Consider the following 27,117-nt stretch of genomic DNA (forward strand, 5'->3'; position numbering starts at 1 on the left):
CCCGTCCTGTAGGAGGGCCTTTGAGGGGGGCAACTGTTAGGGTTTGTACACAGCAAAGAGCATGTCCCCTCTCACTGCACTAGTGGGTTCTGTAATAGCTCCCTTTTAAACTTACTATTAAAAGCCTTTCTTGTTATCTCACCTTCCCCCCCCCAGGCTTCTGTGTATGTTGTTGTAGTGCTTTCCTCTTATTTTAGTTTCTAAGCACTAACATAACACAACAGAAATGCACTTCTGAGGTCAAAGAAGACTTTTATTGTTATTTTATTCTTCCCCAACCACAATGTTTATGAATGAATGACGAATTAGTAGCTTTCAAGTCCGCGTTAATCAAACAAAATATATCAGTTTGCAATATACACAGCAGGTTATATTTATAAAATATTGAATGCAAAGCAAAACAAATACTTCACCGTGTAGGAACTATTTACAGCTACATCTTTCTAAGGTCTGCAAGCTGATGACCCCTGTCAGCCGCGAGAAAGAGTGATTCATCTACCCACACGGGATTGCTGGCAGCCTGCGCCAAGCTCCAGCACGAGGTCCGGCAGATTCGAATCTGACTCTCTGCAGCCTGTTACATTCGTTACAAAGGTGTGCCCCCTCCTCTCAGACCTGGGAAACTGAGCAAGCCTTTTGGAGACTGGCCAGGTCTCCAAGACTACTCCTGTTCCCAAGCTCAAGGGAAGAGAAACGACGCCCATGTACTCTCTCTTATCAGGTCTAGTCTACTGTGAGAGCAAAACATCTTGGTTCTCTGGTGCAAATACACAGCTTGGAAAAATACAGAACTCCACGTTAAAGGCAATGGGCAGCTAACCTAAATATCAAATGCAATGTCATGTTAAAGGCAATAGGCAGCTAACCTAAATATCAAATGCAATGTCTAGTGTCATGTCAAAGCCAATAGGCATCTAAGCTGAATACAAAATACAATGTCTTATATCATGTCAAAGCCCATAGGCAGCTGAGCTGAATACAAAATGCAATGTATAATATCATGTCAAAGCCAAAAGGCAGCGGAGCTGAATACAAAGTGTAATGTATAATATCATGTCAAAGCCAATAGGCAGAATATCTAATAGCATGTCAAAGTCAATAGGCAGCTAAATTGAATACATCATGTCAAAGTCAATAGGCATGCAATGTCAAAGCCAATAGGCGGCTAGACTGGATACAGCGTGTCAAAGCCAATAGGCAGAATACAGAATGTAATGGCTAATGCAATGTCAAAGCCCATAGGCGGCTAAACTGAATACAGAAAGTAATGGCTAATGCCATGTCAAAGCCAATAGGCAGAATACAGACTAATGCAATGTCAAAGCCCATAGGCGGCTAAACTGAATACAGAAAGTAATGGCTAATGCCATGTCAAAGCCAATAGGCGGCTAAACTGAACAAAACATACCATGTGCTACTGGTGAACATTGAGCAACTAATATGCGCAGTGGTGAAACACAAAGTCATTGGTCAAAACAAACTTTATCAAATGGCAGGACATTCCGCCCTTTGACCAATGAATTTTTGTTTCACATATCTCATATTTCAAACAAACAAAAAAAAACAAAAAAAAAAAACATCAGCACAAAAAAAAACATTATGATCAAAGCAATCCCTGTAAAGCAATAGAAGTGAATTAACACATTGATCTCATAACCTTTCACATCAGATACATCTACATAGAAAAGACTGGGCAATTTTTTTTTTTTTTTTTTTTTCTGAATGAGTCTCTAATTCAACAGTGTTAGCAATTTGATGTGGCATGAGTTCTGCTCATGTAAAGGTGCACGGTCCACCTGAAAGGTTTGCTGGAAGATAAGCAAAAGTCAGAGTTCCATACGAGAGGGAAAAAAAAAAAAAAACACAGCAAACAAGTTGAACTTGAACTGAAGGCGCAGTTTGCGCAAAATGGATCCATGGTGCTGGCACTTTACTCAGCCAGGTTCAGGTTGGGGATTCGGTCCCTTCCCCGACCCCACACGCACACATCGGAAGGGGGACCACACAGCACACTCAGGGACAGTGGCGAAACGTGGTCGGATCTGCAAAAGAAACAAGTATGACTTTTCTTGCAAATAACATTTTTCATTTAAACTGCACCCTTTCTCTTTCTTTCCCTGTTTTATTATCAGGACGTTTTTGGGGCCCTTTGTTATATTTTCTGCAGGTTCTGGAGGATCACTTGGGGCGTCAGCCCACACATCAGCACTGAGGTTTTTATCTGCTGCACCACAGCTTCCCTTTTCTTGCACTGTCAGAAGGGCTGGGGCAGACTCCTTCTTTACCAAACCTCCATTCACTGCATTTTTGTCAAGTTGGGCCATTCTGTCTCCAATTTGTATGAATGAATCAGATTCTTTTCTAGGTATCAGCATAATTTCGATTTTTCCTTGGTAATTTGCAGCAATCACTCTCCCTAAAACCTGATCACTTTGCCATTTCTGTTCTGGTAACTTTCCTCTCCCCAACTGCTCTGTGACTGCTTGCATGACAGATTGCTTTTGTGCGTGCTGCACAGTTTTTATCAAATCTAGGGGAATGTGCATCTCTCTCATCTCTGCCCACCTGTAAGTGGCCTTTTCACATTTCTGGGGCACCCACATAGCTATCCCCACTAAGGCAGAATTCTGGGTGAACACTTCTCTCTCTGCATTTTTCTCATTAACATCTGCAAGGTAATTGAACCAGTTAGGTACAAGCCATGTGGCTAAAACATTATCAAAGAACCAAAAATCAGCATAAAAATGACACATCTCATGTAGCTCTTGCTTTAAAATCTGACACACATTATACAACGCTGTTCCTTCTACTGTGCCAGAAAACAACATTTCAGTCAATGAATCATTAGTAAAACAAACATGCTTTTTATCTTCAGTAGACACGAATTCAAATGGTGCACACAATTTCATTGGTAACTCTTTTACCTGTGGTACTCTAGCCCTGTCTTGCAAGTACCAGATCCATTGTATGATTCTAGCTAGGGGCACTATTTTCTTTCCTTGTTCTTGATTTAAATGTACATAAGTATTTCCTTCTTGCACTGCGCAGAAACCTAAAGTCTGCAAATCACACGCGCGCAGCTGCATATTATTTTTCACAGTGACCATATACAACAGTGTTAGGATTTCTCTCAAATGAGGGCTATTCTTTTTCCAAAAATCAAACAAGCTAATGAAACTCGGGGTGTCTTGCTCTAAAATCCTTCGTTTTACTTGTGCATTTTGCAACGGTAACTCGTAAATCACATTCTGAGCTCTCTCGTCCGTGTTATCAGTTAAGGAATGCATATTGTTTGCCAAAAACCCTGGCTCACATGGAAACTCAGTGCAGCTCGGAGCTGTCTTAACCCCCTCATTACTGGAATGGGACAAGAAAGATTCTTCAAAAACAGCCCTTTTATAACTTTCAGTCGGGCTAATTTGCTCACGTAAATTCCTATTTTCATGTTCCAACTGCCTACATTTCTCCTGCATTTCTCTGTAAGCAGATAAAGGTATACAGACCTTTCTGTCATCATTACTTCCAAAACACACGTTTTCTACATATATACAACAGGAATTATTTCTCAAAACATTATCAGGCCTTTTAGCTACACATGCATTTTCTTCTGTAATTCCCCAAACAGAAAACAATTCACAGTTTTTCTTAGCACCATCAGGCAGTTCATCAACACATGTATTCTCAGACATGGTCTGCCGTGCTACTGTGATTCCCCAAACAGAACAATTTCTGTAATTCTCCAAACAACAAAAAAACAATTACACTTTTAAAGTGTGCACTTAGAAATCTACTAACTCGTCAAACCCCTTCTTAATCACCTCTTAATGACCGACGCCCCACGACCTCTGGTACCAATTGTAGTGCTTTCCTCTTATTTTAGTTTCTAAGCACTAACATAACACAACAGAAATGCACTTCTGAGGTCAAAGAAGACTTTTATTGTTATTTTATTCTTCCCCAACCACAATGTTTATGAATGAATGACGAATTAGTAGCTTTCAAGTCCGCGTTAATCAAACAAAATATATCAGTTTGCAATATACACAGCAGGTTATATTTATAAAATATTGAATGCAAAGCAAAACAAATACTTCACCGTGTAGGAACTATTTACAGCTACATCTTTCTAAGGTCTGCAAGCTGATGACCCCTGTCAGCCGCGAGAAAGAGTGATTCATCTACCCACACGGGATTGCTGGCAGCCTGCGCCAAGCTCCAGCACGAGGTCCGGCAGATTCGAATCTGACTCTCTGCAGCCTGTTACATTCGTTACAAAGGTGTGCCCCCTCCTCTCAGACCTGGGAAACTGAGCAAGCCTTTTGGAGACTGGCCAGGTCTCCAAGACTACTCCTGTTCCCAAGCTCAAGGGAAGAGAAACGACGCCCATGTACTCTCTCTTATCAGGTCTAGTCTACTGTGAGAGCAAAACATCTTGGTTCTCTGGTGCAAATACACAGCTTGGAAAAATACAGAACTCCACGTTAAAGGCAATGGGCAGCTAACCTAAATATCAAATGCAATGTCATGTTAAAGGCAATAGGCAGCTAACCTAAATATCAAATGCAATGTCTAGTGTCATGTCAAAGCCAATAGGCATCTAAGCTGAATACAAAATACAATGTCTTATATCATGTCAAAGCCCATAGGCAGCTGAGCTGAATACAAAATGCAATGTATAATATCATGTCAAAGCCAAAAGGCAGCGGAGCTGAATACAAAGTGTAATGTATAATATCATGTCAAAGCCAATAGGCAGAATATCTAATAGCATGTCAAAGTCAATAGGCAGCTAAATTGAATACATCATGTCAAAGTCAATAGGCATGCAATGTCAAAGCCAATAGGCGGCTAGACTGGATACAGCGTGTCAAAGCCAATAGGCAGAATACAGAATGTAATGGCTAATGCAATGTCAAAGCCCATAGGCGGCTAAACTGAATACAGAAAGTAATGGCTAATGCCATGTCAAAGCCAATAGGCAGAATACAGACTAATGCAATGTCAAAGCCCATAGGCGGCTAAACTGAATACAGAAAGTAATGGCTAATGCCATGTCAAAGCCAATAGGCGGCTAAACTGAACAAAACATACCATGTGCTACTGGTGAACATTGAGCAACTAATATGCGCAGTGGTGAAACACAAAGTCATTGGTCAAAACAAACTTTATCAAATGGCAGGACAGTTGTTTAATGTGCTGTTTTGTTTGCACATTGGGCCTTGCTTTTACCAAGGCTTCTTTAAAATACTCCTCCCTAGGCCATGTGTTAATCCAACTCATTTGTATAATAACTGAAACTCTGCACACCTTCCAAGAACATGTGTAGCATGTGAGGACCACACCCAGCCCTTCAAACCACACCCAGCCCTGTCTATAAAAGGCATCCCCCGAGCCTCACCCAGTGCTTGTGCTCGTCTACCTCCCGCTTACCTGAGAACAGATCCCTCGGCGCTGGCACTCCTGCTCTTTACAGACTTTCATTGACTTCAATGGGCGCAGCTTCTGGCTCTTCCTTCTTCCGGTTTCCGGTTCCTCCTTGCTTCAGCCTCTCTCCTATGAGTAACCTGCAAAAGAGAAAGAAGACAAGGTTAGACTGATCAGTATCTCTTGCCAGCAACAAGTAAGTGCAAAACCTTTTATTACCTGAAAGAACTTTGACAACAATTTCTGGATTTGTGTATAGACAATTTGAAACGAAATACCTTCCACGAACATTGTGATTCAAACTCTGTTACAAGAATATTTTGCAGAACTTTGTGAAGCAAACATTGTTTTTTCTCATGGAACTTTTAAGAATCGAACAGTGGAAACCATTAACAGCAAGGCAAACAGTAAATCAAGGACTTGCACAAATTACATGCTGTATTTTGATGTAAAAGTACAGTATTTGTTTTATAAAAGATTCTGGAAATATGGGAAAAGTGAGTCTGCTATTGGGAATTTAGGCTTTAGTTATATTATGATGAATGTTTGATATTGGTAACTCTGATAACGGTATTTGTTTACTGTTTTAGAAGGTTTACAGTAATAGAAAACACATTCCAGAGCAGTAACACATTCCAAACCTGGAAACTAGAGACCAGGATCCAAGAGGTACTTTTAGAAGAGAATTTCTAATAAATAAAGGGATAGTCAGGAACCCATTTAGGAATAGGTTGCACTTATCTGTTCTTTGTTTATGTTTCATTAGGCACCAGTTTCTACAGAAGTCAGAAAGGGCCGCAGATTTGTGCAGCACTTCAACAGTGGAAACGCAAGAACGGTGTTGTCTCTCTTTTTTTATTTTATCCACTTCCCCCCTTCCCTTGAGCTTCTGTTCTTAGTGCACTGTTTTAAAAACTAGTGTGCTGGAACAAGCAGTTTCAGGGTGGGGTCGGATTGTCTTCAACCTCCATCAGAACTGAACAAGAACTCTCGTGAGCTGGGCTTTGACACTTACCAATAGCCCATTTTCCAACATTTTTGGTGAGCAGTGGTGGGATCCTGTACTTGTGTTCAGTATCACGTTACAAATTAAGTAAACTAAATTAAAAATACTTTAAATTGTCCTAGTGCAAAAAGTGTTTTTTAATTTGGATTATTTTCAATTATTGAATTTTTATGATTTTTCTAAATTCTTGTTTCCAATTTTTGCAAAAAATTTTTGTTGACTCAAAACTAGGGAACCATGGAGCTTGATCTGGCTAGCCTAACCACACTGACAGTAGTCCAGCTTAGGGGGTTGTGTACTGAAAAGAAAGAGGGTTGCCTGCTGACCTCAGGAAGCATGTCCTGATCAAATCCCTGACAGCATGGGCTGAGGCCGAAGAGATAGACCCAGAGGAAGCTCCAGAGGAGGGAGAAGTAGGGGAGGATGCTAGCTCTCACCACTCAGGGGAGGGAGGGCATCTGAGCCTAAGTGAGGATGAGGAAGACCAGTCCTCATTACATACAGTCACTAGGGGCAGTCCCAAAGCTAGTTGGGGGAAGGGGGTCCCTTCAGGAGGAGAGAACCTATCCCTTAGAGAAAGAGAGCTGGAGGCCCAGCTAGCATTTATAGCTTTGGAAGCACAGAAGCTGGCCCTAGAAAAGAAAAAGTGGTCAAAGAGAGAGAAAAGAGATGGTGGCAGCGACATAGAAGTTGAGGTGTCCATGGGTGGGGGTTTTTGCCACAGATTACCCAAGGGGGTGGTTCCTGCTTATGTAGAGGGGGATGATATAGACAAGTGGTTGGAGGCCTTTCAGAGGGCACTCCAAAGGAGAAGGGTTAGGCCTCAATACTGGGGTTCCCTTTTGTGGGAGTTGGTCCCCAACTCAGGGAGGGAAAGGCTTCTGACCTTAAGGGGGGAGGAGGCAGATTCATACCCTAGTATGAAGAGGTGCTTAACCAAGAAGTTTGGTCTAACCCCAGAGCAGTATAGAATGAAGTTCAGGGACACCCAGAAGGTCAGTACCCAGTCTTGGGTTGACTTTGTAGGCACCTCACTTAAGGCACTAGAGGGCTGGATTATTGGTTACAAAGTAAATACTTATGAGGGGTTATACAATCTGATCATGAGAGAGCACATCTTGACCAATTGCACCAAGAAAGGTTACACCAGCATCTAGTGGACTCTAAGCAGGCCAACCCTAGAGAGCTAGGGGAGGCAGCTGATGAGTGGTTGAGAACCAGGGTGGTTGTCAAGTCCCGGGGGGAGACTCCAAGAAGGGGGGGTCAGGTCCCCAAAAACCTACGGAGGGAGGTGGTAAGCCCACCACAGAGCCTCCCTCTGTACCCCAGAACCCTAAGAAGGAGGAGAGTAAATCCCACTCCCACTGTGACAAGCAGAGACAGGGAGACCCAGGGTTAAAAAAGCTCTTGGACAGTAAGGCTTGCTTTGACTGTCAGCAGACAGGTCACTTCAGAGGAGATGCAGCCTGTCCAAAGAAGGTGGTTAGCACTGGGCTGTCCAGTGTAGCCATAGAGGAGGATTCCTCAGATGATGAAGTCCTCCTAGCATGGAGCTGGGAGACAGGACCAGATGGTAAGCTGGTGATCCCTGAGGGTGGGAGTAGGCACTTCCACCCCATTCAGGTGATGGGATCCCTACCACTGGCCTGAGAGACACCTGTGCCAGTCACACTATGGTGAGTGACCGGTTAGTGACTCCAGACATGTATGTCCCAGGAGAGACCAGGATAGCCACAGGGGAGGTCACCTCCAAACCTGTAGCCATAGTGCCCCTAGAGAGGGAGGGTATCCTTGACTGGTTTAGGGTGGTAGTCAGTGCTGACCTCCCCCTAGATTGTATCCTGGGCAATGACCTCCCAGAGGTGAGTCTGGTCCCAGATGGGGTGGTCGCCCATGGCGCCCCCCAAACCAAAGTCCTGGGGAGTCAGTCCCTACAGTTAGGAGACAGGGATCCCCAAGAAAAGGAAAGAAGAAAAGGAAGGGTAGGCCACTCTTAAAGAGAGTTCCAGGGAGCCAAAGGCCTTCTGCTCTAGTAGGGGGGGAGCCCAGAGTTGGCACTGGTGAGGCCTCACCTGACCCCAAGGAAGTCCTGAGTGGTCAGGCAGCTGTCCAGATGCAGGGTATTGCCCCTGCACTGACAGAAGGGAGAGTGGAAGGAGGGTGTCTGCCACAGGAGGTGGTAGCCCCCCACTCTAGACAGCAAGAGGGGTGCCAGGACCCCACAGTTGCCCCTAAAGTAGCTCAGCCACCTGTCAGTGGAGAGCTTGGGGTGTGGTTCTGGGTACCGACAGCTGTCAGTAGCCTCTGCTGGGTTCTAGCCTTCCTGGCAGCACTGTACTTGGCCTGGGAGGCAGAACCCAGGGCCAATAGCAAAGTAGGCCCCCTGACCCTGTTGGTCATGGTGGGGTTGCTCAAGTGTTGGGTGACCTCTTTGGGTAAGCTAGGTGTTGCCCTAACAAAGTCAGGAGTAGGGGAGGTGGGCACCTCACTACCGAAGTTGGCAGAGAGAGAGGAGGACGACCCCCCTAGAGGGAAGTTTCAGTTTGAGATGGGTCCTTTCACTGTTGGGATGGCTTCACTACCCAGAGGGAGTGACCATGGCAGGAGGATGTAAGGCAGAGTAGGCCCTGCAAAGGGACAGCCAGTTTTCTTCACTGTCTTCCTCGCCTAACAAGCCAGGAAGACTCTCCCAGGGTTGGGCTGAGTCTCCTGGGCGTGTGGGCTGGGGGGGCTTGTGTGAGAAAACAGGGCTGATTGCAGAGGCCCCCTAACTTTTTCCCCCCATTTTCCACTTTTTGCTGGTGTTTTCCTGACTCTGATGGTGCCCTGGGTACTGCTAAGCAGTCCCAGGGCCTGTGCTCTGTGTAAAATGGATATGCAAATTAGGCTAATTATAATTGGCTAAGTTAACCTACCTATAAGACCCTAGTATATGGTCGGGCATGTAGGTTTAGGGACCACAGCATAGGTAGTGCACCCATAGGTGCACTGCTGAGGTGCCCAGTGTCATTTTAAAGGCCTTGCTGGCTGCTTTTAAATTCAAGTTATATGCAAATTCTACTTTGGAATTAAAAGTAGTTCCAAAGTCTTAAACAACCTTATTTTTACATATAAGTCACCCCTAAGGTATGCCCTATGTGCCCCTAGGGCTGGGTGCCATGTAACTATAAGCAGGGGCCTTATAAAAATAGCTTTATAAGCCCTGGTGAGGTAAAAACAGCCAAATTTGTTTTTCCCTCATTGTAGTGAATGGCCTCCATAGGCTAGAATGGGGGGACTTTATTTTAATGTTTAAAGTCTCCTTAAATGATGCATACCAAGAGTTTGGTATCCAATTAATTGTTGTAATAAATCTCACAACTTCCAGTTGTTGGATTTAATATAACTTGTTCAGGTAAAGAGTTTTAAACTTTACCTGAAAAGTTGCCAATTTCAGCCCTGCATTGTTTTTGCTGCTGTGCTCTGATTGGCCAGCCTCTAGCAGCCTGGCCAGGCTACCTTGATGGGGCGTGAAGTGTTCTGGCTTCACAGAAAGGAATGTGCCTGTGGGAGGGAATCTCCCCTCAGCAGATGGTGAGGCAGGACGGGGGAGGGCTTCCAAACTGGTCTTCAAAGGCAGAGAAGGACATTTGGAGCTACCAGCAACACCCCCACATCCTGCAACCCCAGACAACTAGGTGCCCCCTTGATTAGATTAGGAGAGGGCAGGAGTTGGGTGTGTTTATGATTTATAGCCACACCAGTGGGTGGGCTCAGCCAGATGTAACCTCCAAAAATCAGATTCAGCCATGATGGATTTTTGGAGGATGTTGCCTCCTGGGATTGATTTTTGCCACACTTCCCAGGAAGTGGTCATCACAGGGGGAAGGACCCTGCACCTGATTGGAGAACCAGGGCCCCCCTGCTTTTCTCCCAGGAGCAAGGATAAAACTGGTAGACCTGCACCCACACCTCAGTTCCCTACCACATCCAACAAGGAAGAACTACAGAAGAAGAAGGACTGCCCTGCCACCAACTCCTGAAGAAAGCGACCAGCTAACCACTGTCCAGTGGCCAAAAAGGAGCTTGCGCCAGGTGCATTCTGGGAGTTGTAGTCCGCACCCCCCAAGGACCATCTCAGAACTTCTGGACCCTTGGGGTGAGCTGTGTACCTCAAAAGAACCTTAAAAGGAAATGTGGGAGAAGCCCCAGAAGTTTGGAGAAGTTTGGAGAACTTTTGTAAAAAAGCTCCATAGAGGGACCGACCCGCCGCGGCAACTCTAGCCGGCTTGCCTCAACCGCGACCCGGCCTGATTTGCTGGTTCGTCCCGGTAAAGAAAATCTCTGAAAAAGAGACTAAGTCCGAAGGTAAAAAGTTGACCGGGACCTTCCAGCCAGCGTATCCGAGGAGGGCTCCAGGAACGTCGGATCAAGATCCAGGTTTACCCCAGTCGAAGGATTTTCACCTCGAAAAAACGACTAAGTCGGAAGGTAAAAATCTCCACTGAGGAGTCCCGCATCGCGTATCCAGAGAAGGGCTCCAGGAGGTCGGATGGGACTGGCAGGTTCGTCCCGCTGAAGAAAATCTTAGAAAAAGAAACTAAGTGTGAAGGTAAACTTTTAACCGAGGCCTCCCGCGGCTTGTAGCCGAGCAGGGCTCCATCGCGGTCGGCCTTAAACTTTGACTTTGCCCCGGTCGAGGTGCAACCAGATGACCCGATTGGCGCTTTTTGTTTCTAGGCACTAAAAAATAATAATTCTTTAAAAATTCATATCTCCGGTTCCCCTTATCCGATTTTAGTCGTTTTGGTGTCATTTTAACAATAAAAATATCATCTATTTTTTATAAATTGGTTTTGGATTTTTAAACTGTTTCCTGTGTTTTATTTAAATACTGTTTTGTGATATTTGAATGCTTTACACTCTGTCTCCTAAGTTAAGCCTTGACGCTCGTTGCCAAGCTACCAAGGGTTGAGCTGGGTTTAATTTACTGAGACCTAACTGGACCTTAGTGGAGGTTAGTGGCCTATTGCTAAGTGTAGGTACCTATCTGCCCTTACCAATAACCCATTTTCCAACACCTATTCTATAGAATGGGCTCTTGCACAAGCACCTTAGTTATATAGAAATCACGTAGGGCGCGATAGGGATTCTCCATACCATGCAATTCCCATTAAAGGTGAACCTCAGCCACAACCGCAGTATCCAATAAAACATGAAGCAAGGGCACCGGTGAGAGAGATACTTACGCAATTAGAATACCAGGGAGTGATTGAACCCTGTGTCTCACCGATGAATAACCCCTTATTCCCTGTAGCTAAACCGGACCATTCATACAGAATAGTCTTAGACTACAGACATTGAAACGGACATACACGTGCATATGCTATACAAAACTTGCATAGCACTGCACTAATGAGAAACATTGTGCGGAAAAAATATAAAACGATTTTGGATATCTCGAATGGATTCTTCTGCCAGAATATAGCGCCTGAAAGCAGAGACTTAGCAAACTTTAGCGCACTAGGCTCCCAGAAAAAATTCTGGCGTTTGCCTCAGGGGTATAAGAACAGCCCAGGACTGTTTTCAGCTCCTATGACTGCTATTTTACACAAGATAGACCCTGAAGCTTTGTCACATGTGGACAATATATATCTAACGGATGACGAGTTACTACAAAATTTAAGACGGGTAGCCCGCATTGTTGTAGGGTTTGCCAAACTCGGCTACAAATTTAACTTAAAAAAAAAATAATTGCCTTCCTAGCGTCCTGTTCCTGGGAAATGAGCTGTCGAATGAAGGGAAGAGCCTAGCGCCACAATTTTTTGATAAAAGTGCACAATTGCAACCACCAAATACGATTAAAAAACTACAATCATTGTTGGGCTTTCAAAATTTTGGCAGAACATACATTCCTTATTATGCTACACGCATAAAAACTTTATATGAGTTAATACGTCCTGATTTTTCAAGCACATTATGGACAATTGAGCATACACATACTCTTTGAGAGTTACAGGCAGATATGCTAGCTGCAAAACATTTACATACACGGGACAATAAGACACAATTGGTCATCAGGGTCATAGCTGGGGCCATTGGTTTTACCTATGTCACATTTAATGAAAGTGAGACAGTCCGGATTGCATACAAATCACACCTGTATTCCGCTGCAGAACAACGCTTTGCACCCACGGAGAAAATTCTCACTGCTGTGCAGATGGCAGTTATTACAGAAAGACCACTTGCCCAAGGAAAACGCATTGTTGTTGTTTCTCCTGTTCTGGCCCTAGAAGCTGTTACAAAAGCTAGCATCCCGAATGTGAAAGCACTTCATCCACGATGGATACTATGGGCTACGTCTTTAACAGCCACGGATGTAGACTACATTTTAGACCTAAAGTTACAAACTCTAGAATTTCTACATTATGAAGTAGAATATCCAGTTCCCGCTGACACCTTGCCTATTGATCAATATCATGTAGTCATGGACACCAATGGCTCTGCGCAACCAGCGATTGGAACTAGACTTCAATATTCTGCTGCATGTGCGGTTGTGAGCGGCTATATGGAGGGGGAGAAATTATGTCCCCAACATACCTATACACAGACCTTAGGGGATTGTACAGCACAATTGGCTGAGCTAAAAGCTCTACTAATGGCACTAGAAAATACAGATCCGACACTGTTCACACTGATTGTTTGTGATTCAAATTATTGCGTCCAGTCTTTTAATGAATACCTACATTACTGGCGCTTGAATGGGTTCAGAGATTCAAAAGGCAACACCATAAAACACAGACTCCTGTGGGGGAAGGTAGCAGACCTGAAAGAGACGCTACCCATAGTCCATGTTGTGCATACACTTGGACACCAGCGCGTTGGGATACACATTGCTGGAAATACTTTGGCTGATGAAGCCACAAAGTCGGCAGTGGCAGTCGCCACTGTAGCTGCAGGGACTCGTTTGAGTTCCAAACCAGACACAGACATTATGGCTGCCATAAAAGCTACGGTTGATGGTACGCCTTATCCTAAAGGATTTCCTACTAAATATCAATACTTGATTGGAAGTATGCTGAACGCTGAAGTTAAAATTTCAGGCGTAGGCATACGCGACATCCCCAATAAAGATGGAAGACGACAATTGATTAAAGCAGCGCATGAAGGGGTGGCATCTGCACATGCTGGTGTGGCGGCTACAATTTCACTCTTGCAGGCCCGTTATTGGTGGCCTGGTCTCTATAAAGAAGCTAAGCAGTATGTCCTTTATTGTGACATCTGTCAACAAATTAAAGTTTCCACAGCTAAGCGCCCGCTGCAGACACCCCTCTTAATCTCAAATAGACCATTACAATGTGTGTACTTGGATCATTGCGGTCCATTAACACCTGATAGTGTATACAAATATATACTAGTCGCTGTTGATTCTTGCTCCAGATTTGTGTGTGTGTGGCCACAACGCTTGGCTGACGCTCGGACTGTTATTAAAGATTTGCGAGTCTTTGTCAGTATTCCATTCGGACCAGGGCCCTGCTTTTGCCTCAAGGCCATTCAGGGACACCATGGCTTTGTTGGGGGTCCAGCTCCCGTATTCGTTTCCATTTCATCCTGAGGGAAATTCTGTCATGGAGCAATTAAACCGCGATTTAAAGCAATCCTTAACAGCCAGAGTCTTAGGTACGGGTCGTAGTTGGCGAACCCACCTGTATGGAATTCAGAGAGCACTAAATAACCTGCCTAGAAGGTCCCTAGGGGGTCATACTTCATATGAGTGCCTGTCCGGAACACAAATGTTTGTTCCGGATCTTGATGGTCCTGGTGTGGAGGCGGCTGAAACACCTTTTGACATAAATGATCGTGTCACTGTTTTACAGGAATTACAGCAGTTCCGTGAAGATAACTCTTCAAAAAGTGCTGCCTCCACAGGAATTAAGAATGTGCCAGGAACACCCACCGGCTGTAATCCCAGAGTTGGGGATCTTGTGGGTGAAAAGGTCGCAGTGAAAAAGGAATTTGGCCCTTCTTATCGTGTACCAGTCCCTGTGTTGGGGATACACGGTACCAGAACTGTTATTCTACCACCGTTGCAAGGTGCCAAAGAAAACAGCTTTGTTTCCATTAACAATGTCGAGCTACAACATGTGGCCGATTCTACACAGCCGACCAAGAGGCACGTCCAGTAGTTCCCGAATCCCTCTCACTTCTGGAGAAGAAGTTCCGCTTCAAGTTGTCTATACCAACACTGATGCCTCTCCGAGCTTGGGGAGGGTGGATGGTGATGATGAGCTTGCATTGCTTCCACTAACAACAAGAAAATTAGAAACATTTGATCAAGTCACTATGACTACAAGCCAGACGGATGGTGCTGTCTACTGTGTGCCACCACAGGAAACACCAACTCCTCCATTGACTACGGCAACGCCTTTTGAACGAACTGCCTCTGGTTACTTTGCCGACTACAACGACGGTCTATCGGATTCGTTTGCCTTTTCAACTGCTGACCTGTCAGGTGCACGTAAACTGATACATTGGCTTAAAGTAACATACTTAGTTTTTCCATGGAACTATGTATGGCTTTCCTTGACTGTCCTAGCCTTCCTGCTTTGGATTGGTATTGTCGTTACTTTCTTCTTGTTAATACATGGTCATTTTCTCCCCGAGAGATCAGCGGTTGAACAGGTGGAGGAGGTTCTGAAACCACACTTTTCATCACATAATATTCAAAGAGACTTGTCTTCTGTGAACATTTCTGCAGTGCCAATTCCAGATGGGATTGTGTGAGACAAAGTAATGTTTGATATATATGGTCCCACTGAGATTATTCAAATACTGTATGTGTTAAAGTTATCTATGAATGATATAATTATACCAGGCATTGTATCTGATGATTGGGATGTGAAAAGAGTTGATTCAATGATGACAGAATTGCAATATTATACTGTCTATGAAAATGAAAATGTTTACCAGTTTAAAGACAATTATGGTGACATGTTGTCCTATAATTATTCTGGGCACCACTTCATACATAAAGCGAGCAGTCCAAAAACGATATTTGATTATACACAATGGGAACATTGCCCAAATCCCCCGCAAGGGAGTTCAAAAACTTAGTTTGAAAAATGTGCGTATTTTTCTGGGCATCATCAAAAAAATTATGAGTCATATTATTTTAAGGTAACTCTGACTAGGGATAAACATATTGTTGGACCTGGCTTTTTGACAGGGACATCCCCAAACGTTTTTGCCTTCTTCCTCCTATTTTTTCTGACCTGTTGTTGTTGGCTTTTGACCTCTGAGCACTTTACCACTGCTAACCAGTGCTAAAGTGCATATGCTCTCTGTGTAAATTGTACTATTGATTGGTTTATCCATGATTGACTATTTAATTTACCTGTAAGTCCCTATTAGAGTGCACTACATGTGCCTAGGGCATGTAGATTAAATGCTACTAGTGGGCCTGCAGCACTGGTTGTGCCACCCACCTCAGTAGCCCCTTAACCTTGTCTCAGGCCTGCCATTGCAAGGCCTGTGTGTGCAGTTTCACTGCCACTTCGACTTGGCATTTAAAAGTACTTGCCAAGCCTGGAACTCCCCTTTTTCTACATATAAGTCATCCCTAATGTGTGCCCTAGGTAACCCCTAGAGCAGGGTGCTGTGTAGGTAAAAGGCAGGACATGTACCTGTGTAGTTATATGTCCTGGTAGTGTAAAACTCCTAAATTCGTTTTTACACTACTGTGAGGCCTGCTCCCTTCATAGGCTAACATTGGGGCTGCCCTCATACACTGTTGAAGTGGCAGCTGCTGATCTGAAAGGAGCAGGAAGGTCATATTTAGTATGGCCAGAATGGTAATACAAAATCCTGCTGACTGGTGAAGTCGGATTTAATATTACTATTCTAGAAATGCCACTTTTAGAAAGTGAGCATTTCTTTGCACTAAAATCTTGTTGTGCCCTTCAATCCACGTCTGGCTAGGTTTAGTTGACAGCTCCTTGTGCATTCACTCAGACACACCCCAAACACAGGGTACTCAGCCTCACTTGCATACATCTGCATTTTGAATGGGTCTTCCTGGGCTGGGAGGGTGGAGGGCCTGCCCTCACACAAAGGACTGCCACACCCCCTACTGGGACTCTGGCAGACAGGATTGAGCTGAAAGGGAACTTGGTGCATTTCTTAGAGACTCTTTGAAGTCACCCCCACTTCAAAGGCACAACTTAGTATAAAACAGGGCCTCTGCCCTACCTCATCAGACACTTTCTGGAGAAGAAACCGGAACCAGAAACTACATCCTGCCAAGAAGAACTGCCTGGCTGCTCAAAGGACTCACCTGTCTGCTTTCTACAAAGGACTGCTGTCTTGCTGTTGCCCTGCTGCTTTGCTGAACTCTTGTCTGGCTGTGAAAGTGCTCTCCAAGGGCTTGGATAGAGCTTGGCTCCTGTTCCTTGAAGTCTCAGGACCAAAAAGACTTCTTCCTTTCACTTGGACGCTCCGTGCGCCGAAAATTTCGACGCACAGCTTGTTTCGCGGCGAGAAAAACGCCGCACACCGACGCTGATCAACGCGACGCTCTCGGGACGATCGAGACTTCGACGCACAACCTCGCAAGGACAAAGCCGCCCGACTTTCCAGGAGAAATCGACGCGACGCCTACCGTGAGTGCGAAACTTTGACGCACGGCCTCGCAAGGACAACGCCGCCCGACTTCCAAGGAGAAATCGACGCGATGCCTGCCGTGAGACCCAAATTTCGACGCACGGCCTCGCAAGGACAACGCCGCCCGACTTCCAAGGAGAAATCGACGCGACGCCTACCGTTAGATCGAAACTTCGACGCGCAGTCCCGCAGAACGACGCGCAGCCGGAAAATAAGCAGGAGAATCCACGCACAGACCCGGGACATCTGGTAATCCCCGCGATCCACAAAAAGAGACTGTCTGCGCGCCGGAAAACGACGCCCGACTTCCCCGCGTGGAAAAGAACGACGCAAGTCTGTGTGTGCTGAGGAGAAATCGACGCACACACCCCTTTTTCCACGCATCTCTTCTCCTGTGGCCCTCTGAGGAGATTTCCCACCAGAAACCAGGTACTCTGTGCTTGAAAGACACTTTATTGCTTTTTAAAGACTTAAAGACTCTTAATATCACTTTTCAGTGATATCTTTACAAATTCGTATTGCAACTTTGATCGTTTTGACCTACAATTATCCAGATAAATATTCTATATTTTTTTAAACACTGTGTGGTGTATTTTTGTGGTATTATACTATGGTGTTGTATGATTTATTGCACAAATGCTTTACACATTGCCTTCTAAGTTAAGCCTGACTGCTCGTGCCAAGCTACCGGAGGGTGAGCACAGGCTGATTTTGGATTGTGTGTGACTTACCCTGACTAGAGTGAGGGTTCTTGCTTGGACAGAGGGCAACCTAACTGCCAACCAAAAACCCCATTTCTAACATTGGTGATCAGAGGTGAGGATAGGACTTGTGTTTGTGCAGTGACATACAGTAGCCAAGTATTTCACTACCTACCCACAGTTGAAGGTCAACTTGATTTTTCATCTCTTTTGACTTTTGGTCTCTGATGTCCTCCTGGATATACTATTGATATTTTGGACTTTGGATTTTGGTTTTTGCTGGTAAGATCCTATCAGAATGGGATCGCTTACCTACTTATTCTTTTTGCCTACTGACCACCTCACTAAGGCTGACCTAAGGAAGCTTTGCAGAGAATGTGGCCTTCCTGTAGCAAAGAGATCTACTAAAGCAGAGATGCTACATGCCTACATAGTCTGGGAGGAAGACAGATGGGCAGAGAGAGAGGCAGCAAGAAACCAAATGACTAAGTACCCCTCAGAGGAGGAGGAGGACTACTCACATGAGGAGGAAGACGACTCAGATGAGGAAAGAGACCCAGTGAGAAAAGAATGGCTCATGGCTCAAGCACGGTGGATGGAAGAGCTAGATGAGTTTCTTGAAAGGGCTGAGGCAGCAAGTCTCTTAGCCCTGGAAGAAGAAAAGATTGCAGCTCAAGAGCTGAGCTGTAAAGAGCTGAAACTGGAGGCCGGAAGGGCTGAGTCCAGTTCAGATGGTGGCAGCAAAAATCTTGCATCTAGTACTGCTGAAGAAGGGCACAAGCCCAGAGATGTGGTGCCCAACTTGAAGAAGGGAGTTGACACACCCCAGGCAGTTCAAGGGTATGAGGTAGTTCCCGTTATGCACAGGGTCCCTGAGAAGGATTGGGGAACTGGCACAGGGAGTCATATTTCTACTGGGGGGAGGGACACTTTACTGACTCTAGCAGAGAGTGACAGAGAAAAGGGTTCCCCCCTGGTGGACGTCCTGGATATAGAGTGTCGAGACATCCCAGAAGAGTTTGGGTTGAGTGTCAGGGACAGACAGATACTGTCTCACCAGTCTCAGGAGGGTGAAGTAGAGTGCTTTTCCAAGGTTGAGTTACTGGGTGGTTGGGTGAAGGGTACTGTGGTTAATACATGTGAAGGGCAGAGTGATGTAATTGCTGGAGAGCATATGTCTGGTCCTTATTTTCCAGAGCTACGCCAACACCAGGTGGAGTGTGAGTTCTCTGACCCCAGGGAACTTACAGTGGAGGCAGACTTTTGGGTGAGTACCAGAGAGTCTGAAGAGGCATTTGGGGGTGCTCCTGAAGGGAGTGGTCTAGGTGGTTCCCGACCAGGTGAGGTGGGAGAGGATTGTAGTGTCCCAGGTAGGTCTCAGAGCCTAACCTGTACCGTAGGGCCACCTTTTGAGGGAAGCCCCGCAGTGTCAGAAGAACTTGGGGGGATGACTGTAGACAGCATCCCAACAGTTCTGGTGTCTGGCAGTACCACTCCTAGTGAGGGGGTGCAGAAGTCCAGACATAGGGTTGAGAGGGGGTGGCAGACCCCAGTGGAGGATCTTGAAAGTCAGGGGTCAGCTCTGAGAGCAGAGCCCCCCAGGAATGACCCAGGTGAGACCGTTTCTGGTTTGGGGGAAACCCAGACTCTGCCGGATGGGCAGAGGTCGGGAGACCTGCGCCAACCAGACTCTTGTGTGGCCCTTGGGGACGGCGTGTCCCTTGTGGGGGGTGAGAGTGCCCCCCAGAAAGTCCTGGGGTGCCAGGCAATTGCCCAACCTCAGGGTGGTGACCCTGGGTTGGAGAACCAGGCTCAGAGGTTAAACTCTGACCTGGTGGGAGGTAGGTGTACCTCCCTGAAAGTCCTGGCCTGCCAGGCAATGGTTCAACCTCAGGGTGGTGACTCTGGGTTGGATATCCAGGTTCAGAGGTTAACCTCTGACCTGGTGGGGGGTAGGTGTGCCCCCCAGAAAGCCCTGGTGTACCAGGCAGTTGTCCAACCTCAGGATGGTGACCCTAGGTTGGAGAACCAGGTTCAGAGGTTAAACTCTGACCTGGTGGAGGGTCAGTGTGCCCTCCAGGAAGTCCTGGCGTGCCAGGCGATTGTTCAACTTCAGGGTGGTGACTCTGAGTTGAATGGCCCAGTTCAGAGGTTAAACTCTGACCTGGTCGAGGGTCAGTGTGCCCTCCAGAAAGTCCTGGCGTGCCAGGCAATTGTTCAACCTCAGAGTGCTGACTCTGGGTTGGATAACCGGGTTCAGAGGTTAAACTCTGACCTGGTGGGGGGTCGGTGTGCCCCCCAGAAAGTCCTGGTGTGCCAGGCAATTGCCCAACCTCAGGGTGGTGACCCTGGGTTGGGGAACCAGGCTCAGAGGTTAAACTCTGACCTGGTGGGAGGTAGGTGTGCCTCCCAGAAAGTCCTGGTGCGCCAGGCAATTGTTCAACTTCAGGGTGGTGACTCTGAGTTGAATGGTCAGGTGCAGAGGGTAAACTCTGACCTGGTGGAGGATCAGTGTGCCCTCCAGGAAGTCCTGGCGTGCCAGGCAATTGTTCAACTTCAGGGTGGCGACTCTGAGTTGAATGGTCAGGTGCAGAGGTTAAACTCTGACCTGGTGGGGGGTAGGTGTGCCTCCCAGAAAGTCCTGGTTTGCCAGGCAGTGATCCAGTCTGAGGGTACAGACCCTGGGCTGGAAGACCAGGTTCAGGGTGTCCCCCCGGACCTGGAGAGAGGGGCTACTGATAACAGTGCCCCTACCCTATTGTCTTCTGAGGAGGCCACTCCTAGTTGGAGGGTGCTGGACCCCAGAAGGGAGGGCAGGGGGAGGGAAGCCTCACCCCGGGCCCTAGTCCAACCTGAAGGTACAGACCCCAGGTTGGAGGGCCAGTTGCAGGTTAACAGCCCTGCACTGGTGGAGGAATGGTACAGGGCGACTTCTATAAGCACCCTGACCATGGTGGACTCTGGGGGTACCGCTCCAGGAGGGAGGGTACAGAGCCCCAGAGGGGAGGACCCGGTTCAGGCTGTCATCCCTGACCTGGTGGAAGGGAGAGTGGTTAAAGGGTGCCCAGCACCTGGGGCTACCGCCCCCCACTCTCCACAGCCACAGTGGTGGGAGAGCTTTGAGAGGCCTGGGGCCTGGCTCTCATCCCTGACAACTGTCAGTAACCACAGTGGCTTGCTGTCCGGGTGGACAGAGTTATCCCTGGGGAGGGGACAAGTGTCACACCCCGGGGATAGAATGGGCAACACCACTGGGTTGGTCCTGGTGGTACTATCCTGCTCCTGGGATACATCTGTGAGCAATGTAAGGTTAGGTGCTGCACAGATGAGATCCGCAGGAAAGGAGAAAGGTTCCCCATGGATGGGCTTAGTGGGCCCTGAGAGTATGGACAGAGGGATCCAATTGGAGTCAGGAAGGCGAAGAACTGGAGCATGCCCCTGCTGTTGTGGGCCTGGGTCCTTGTTCTGTCGCCTCAAACAGGGAAGTACATCAGGATAGTGATTGTTCTCCCCTGGCTTTAGGCTGGTGGGGGGTCATGTTGGACCTGGCTTTTTGACAGGGACATCCCCAAACTTTTTTGCCTCCTTCCTCCTATTTTTTCTGACCTGTTGTTGTTGGCTTTTGACCTCTGAGCACTTTACCACTGCTAACCAGTGCTAAAGTGCATATGCTCTCTGTGTAAATTGTACTATTGATTGGTTTATCCATGATTGACTATTTAATTTACCTGTAAGTCCCTATTAGAGTGCACTACATGTGCCTAGGGCATGTAGATTAAATGCTACTAGTGGGCCTGCAGCACTGGTTGTGCCACCCACCTCAGTAGCCCCTTAACCTTGTCTCAGGCCTGCCATTGCAAGGCCTGTGTGTGCAGTTTCACTGCCACTTCGACTTGGCATTTAAAAGTACTTGCCAAGCCTGGAACTCCCCTTTTTCTACATATAAGTCATCCCTAATGTGTGCCCTAGGTAACCCCTAGAGCAGGGTGCTGTGTAGGTAAAAGGCAGGACATGTACCTGTGTAGTTATATGTCCTGGTAGTGTTGTAGTGCTTTCCTCTTATTTAGTTTCTAAGCACTAACATAACACAACAGAAATGCACTTGTGAGGTCAAAGAAGACTTTTATTGTTATTTTATTCTTCCCCAACCACAATGTTTATGAATGAATGACGAATTAGTAGCTTTCAAGTCCGCGTTAATCAAACAAAATATATCAGTTTGCAATATACACAGCAGGTTATATTTATAAGATATTGAATGCAAAGCAAAACAAATACTTCACCGTGTAGGAACTATTTACAGCTACATCTTTCTAAGGTCTGCAAGCTGAGACCCCTGTCAGCCGCGAGAAAGAGTGTCATCTACCCACACGGGATGCTGGCAACTGGCGCCAAGCTCCAGCACGAGGTCCGGCAGATTCGAATCTGACCCTCTGCAGCCTGTTACATTCGTTACAAAGGTGTGCCCCCTCCTCTCAGACCTGGGAAACTGAGCAAGCCTTTTGGAGACTGGCCAGGTCTCCAAGACTACTCCTGTTCCCAAGCTCAAGGGAAGAGAAACGACGCCCATGTACTCTCTCTTATCATGTCTAGTCTACTGTGAGAGCAAAACATCTTGGTTCTCTGGTGCAAAAACACAGCTTGGAAAAATACAGAACTCCACGTTAAAGGCAATGGGCAGCTAACCTAAATATCAAATGCAATGTCATGTTAAAGGCAATAGGCAGCTAACCTAAATATCAAATGCAATGTCTAGTGTCATGTCAAAGCCAATAGGCATCTAAGCTGAATACAAAATGCAATGTCTTATATCATGTCAAAGCCCATAGCCAGCTGAGCTGAATACAAAATGCAATGTATAATATCATGTCAAAGCCAAAAGGCAGTTAAGCTGAATACAAAGTGTAATATATGATATCATGTCAAAGCCAATAGGCAGCGGAGCTGAATACAAAATGTAATATATAATATCATGTCAAAGCCCATAGGCAGAATATCTAATAGCATGTCAAAGTCAATAGGCAGCTAAATTGAATACATCATGTCAAAGTCAATAGGCATGCAATGTCAAAGCCAATAGGCGGCTAGACTGGATACAGCATGTCAAAGCCAATAGGCAGAATACAGAATGTAATGACTAATGCAATGTCAAAGCCCATAGGCGGCTAAACTGAATACAGAAAGCAATGGCTAATGCCATGTCAAAGCCAATAGGCACAATACAGAATGTAATGACTAATGCAATGTCAAAGCCCATAGACGGCTAAACTGAATACAGAAAGCAATGGCTAATGCCATGTCAAAGCCAATAGGCACAATACAGAATGTAATGACTAATGCAATGTCAAAGCCCATAGACGGCTAAACTGAATACAGAAAGTAATGGCTAATGCCATGTCAAAGCCAATAGGCGGCTCAACTGAACAAAACATACCATGTGCTACTGGTGAACATTGAGCAACTAATATGCGCAGTGGTGAAACACAAAGTCATTGGTCAAAACAAAACTCCATCAAATAGCAGGACATTCCGCCCTTTGACCAATGAATTTTTGTTTCACATATCTCATATTTCAAACAAACAAAAAAAAAACATTATCAGCAAATCAAATTTCAATGATCAAAGCAATCCCTGTAAAGCAATAGAAGTGAATTAACACATTGATTTCATAACCTTTCACATCAGATACATCTATACAGAAAAGACTGGGCAATTTTTTTTTTTTTTTTTTTTTTCTGAATGAGTCTCTAATTCAACAGTGTTAGCAATTTGATGTGGCATGAGTTCTACTCATGTAAAGATGCACGGTCCACTTGAAAGGTTTGCTGGAAGGTAAGCAAAAGTCAGAGTTCCATACGAGAGGGGAAAAAAAAAAAAAAACACAGCAAACAAGTTGAACTTGAACTGAAGGCGCAGTTTGCGCAAAATGGATCCATGGTGCTGGCACTTTACTCAGCCAGGTTCAGGTTGGGGATTCGGTCCCTTCCCCGACCCCACACGCACACACCGGAAGGGGGACCACGCAGCACACTCAGGGACAGTGGCGAAACGTGGTAGGATCTGCAAAAGAAACAAGTATGACTTTTCTTGCAAATAACATTTTTCATTTAAACTGCACCCTTCCTCTTCCTTTCCCTGTTTTATAATCAGCAGGACGTTTTTGGGGCCCTTTGTTATATTCTCTGCAGGTTCTGGAGGGTAACTTGGGGCGTCAGCCCACACATCAGCACTGAGGTTTTTATCTGCTGCACCACAGCTTCCCTTTTCTTGCACTGTCAGAAGGGCTGGGGCAGACTCCTTCTTTACCAAACCTCCATTCACTGCACTTTTGCCAATTTGGGCCATTCTGTCTCCAATTTGTATGAATGAATCAGATTCTTTTCTAGGTATCAGCATAATTTCGATTTTTCCTTGGTAATTTGCAGCAATCACTCTCCCTAAAACCTGATCAATTTGCCATTTCTGTTCTGGTAACTTTCCTCTCCCCAACTGCTCTGTGACTGCTTGCATGACAGATTGCTTTTGTGCGTGCTGCACAGTTTTTATCAAATCTAGGGGAATGTGCATCTCTCTCATCTCTGCCCACCTGTAAGTGGCCTTTTCACATTTCTGGGGCACCCACATAGCCATCCCCACTAAGGCAGAATTCTGGGTGAACACTTCTCTCTCTGCATTTTTCTCATTAACATCAGCAAGGTAATTGAACCAGTTAGGTGCTAAAACATTATCAAAGAACCAAAAATCAGCATAAAAATGACACATCTCACGTAGCTCTTGCTTTAAAATCTGACACACATTATACAACGCTGTTTCTTCTACTGTGCCAGAAAGCAACATTTCAGTCAATGAATCATTAGTAAAACAAACATGCTTTTTATCTTCAGTGGACACGAATTCAAATGGTGCACACAACTTCATTGGTAATTCTTTTATCTGTGGTACTCTAGCCCTGTCTTGCAAGTACCAGATCCATTGTATGATTCTAGCTAGGGGCACTATTTTCTTCCCTTGTTCATGATTTAAATGTACATAAGTATTTCCTTCTTGCACTGCGCAGAAACCTAAAGTCTGCATTATTTCATTTGCCAAATCACAAGCGCGCAGCTGCATATTATTTTTCACAGTGACCATGTACAAAAGTGTTAGGATTTCTCTCAAATGAGGGCTATTCTTTTTCCAAAAATCAAACAAGCTAATGAAACTCGGGGTGTCTTGCTCTAAAATCCTTCGTTTTACTTGTGCATTTTGCAACGGTAACTCGTCGTCCGTGTTATCAGTTAAGGAATGCACTTTGGCTGCCAAAAACCCTGGCTCACACGGAAACTCAGTGCAGCTCGGAGCTGTCTTAACCCCCTCATTATTGGAATGGGACAAGAAAGATTCTTCATTTTTATAACTTTCAGCATTATTTTGAATTATCGTATCCTGGCTAATTTGCTCACGTAAATTCCTATTTTCATGTTCCAACTTCCTACATTTCTCTTGCATTTCTCTGTAAGCAGATAAAGGTATCCAGACCTTTCTGTCATCATTACTTCCAAAACACACTTTTTCTACATATATACAACGGGAATTATTTCTCAAAACATTATCAGGCCTTTTAGCTACACATGCATTTTCTTCTGTAATTCCCCAAACAGAAAACAATTCACAGTTTTTCTTAGCACCATCAGGCAGTTCATCAACACATGTATTCTCAGACATGGTCTGCCGTGCTACTGTGATTCTCCAAACAGAAAACAATTTCTGTAATTCTCCAAACAACAAAAAACAATTACACTTTTAAAGTGTGCACTTAGAAATCTACTAACTCGTCAAACCCCTTCTTAATCACCTCTTAATGACCGACCCCACGACTCCAGGTACCAATTGTAGTGCTTTCCTCTTATTTAGTTTCTAAGCACTAACATAACACAACAGAAATGCACTTGTGAGGTCAAAGAAGACTTTTATTGTTATTTTATTCTTCCCCAACCACAATGTTTATGAATGAATGACGAATTAGTAGCTTTCAAGTCCGCGTTAATCAAACAAAATATATCAGTTTGCAATATACACAGCAGGTTATATTTATAAGATATTGAATGCAAAGCAAAACAAATACTTCACCGTGTAGGAACTATTTACAGCTACATCTTTCTAAGGTCTGCAAGCTGAGACCCCTGTCAGCCGCGAGAAAGAGTGTCATCTACCCACACGGGATGCTGGCAACTGGCGCCAAGCTCCAGCACGAGGTCCGGCAGATTCGAATCTGACCCTCTGCAGCCTGTTACATTCGTTACAAAGGTGTGCCCCCTCCTCTCAGACCTGGGAAACTGAGCAAGCCTTTTGGAGACTGGCCAGGTCTCCAAGACTACTCCTGTTCCCAAGCTCAAGGGAAGAGAAACGACGCCCATGTACTCTCTCTTATCAGGTCTAGTCTACTGTGAGAGCAAAACATCTTGGTTCTCTGGTGCAAAAACACAGCTTGGAAAAATACAGAACTCCACGTTAAAGGCAATGGGCAGCTAACCTAAATATCAAATGCAATGTCATGTTAAAGGCAATAGGCAGCTAACCTAAATATCAAATGCAATGTCTAGTGTCATGTCAAAGCCAATAGGCATCTAAGCTGAATACAAAATGCAATGTCTTATATCATGTCAAAGCCCATAGCCAGCTGAGCTGAATACAAAATGCAATGTATAATATCATGTCAAAGCCAAAAGGCAGTTAAGCTGAATACAAAGTGTAATATATGATATCATGTCAAAGCCAATAGGCAGCGGAGCTGAATACAAAATGTAATATATAATATCATGTCAAAGCCCATAGGCAGAATATCTAATAGCATGTCAAAGTCAATAGGCAGCTAAATTGAATACATCATGTCAAAGTCAATAGGCATGCAATGTCAAAGCCAATAGGCGGCTAGACTGGATACAGCATGTCAAAGCCAATAGGCAGAATACAGAATGTAATGACTAATGCAATGTCAAAGCCCATAGGCGGCTAAACTGAATACAGAAAGCAATGGCTAATGCCATGTCAAAGCCAATAGGCACAATACAGAATGTAATGACTAATGCAATGTCAAAGCCCATAGACGGCTAAACTGAATACAGAAAGCAATGGCTAATGCCATGTCAAAGCCAATAGGCACAATACAGAATGTAATGACTAATGCAATGTCAAAGCCCATAGACGGCTAAACTGAATACAGAAAGTAATGGCTAATGCCATGTCAAAGCCAATAGGCGGCTCAACTGAACAAAACATACCATGTGCTACTGGTGAACATTGAGCAACTAATATGCGCAGTGGTGAAACACAAAGTCATTGGTCAAAACAAAACTCCATCAAATAGCA

At 45.2% G+C, this 27,117-nt stretch overlaps 1 protein-coding gene across 1 annotated transcript; it reads right to left on the minus strand.

Annotated features, from left to right (window-relative positions):
- Nucleotides 1-232: 232 nt before the first annotated feature.
- On the minus strand, nucleotides 233-27,117 carry LOC138267599 (uncharacterized). Its single transcript, XM_069216661.1, has 2 exons — nucleotides 22,053-27,117; nucleotides 233-2,042 (listed from the first exon to the last, which is right to left on the minus strand). The coding sequence occupies exon 1, from the start codon at nucleotides 25,471-25,473 to the stop codon at nucleotides 23,722-23,724; it is 1,752 nt and encodes a 583-aa protein (XP_069072762.1). The 5' UTR covers nucleotides 25,474-27,117; the 3' UTR covers nucleotides 233-2,042; nucleotides 22,053-23,721.

Source organism: Pleurodeles waltl, chromosome 12 (genome assembly GCF_031143425.1).
Source record: "Pleurodeles waltl isolate 20211129_DDA chromosome 12, aPleWal1.hap1.20221129, whole genome shotgun sequence".
In the NCBI taxonomy this organism is placed as follows: Eukaryota; Metazoa; Chordata; class Amphibia; order Caudata; family Salamandridae; genus Pleurodeles; species Pleurodeles waltl.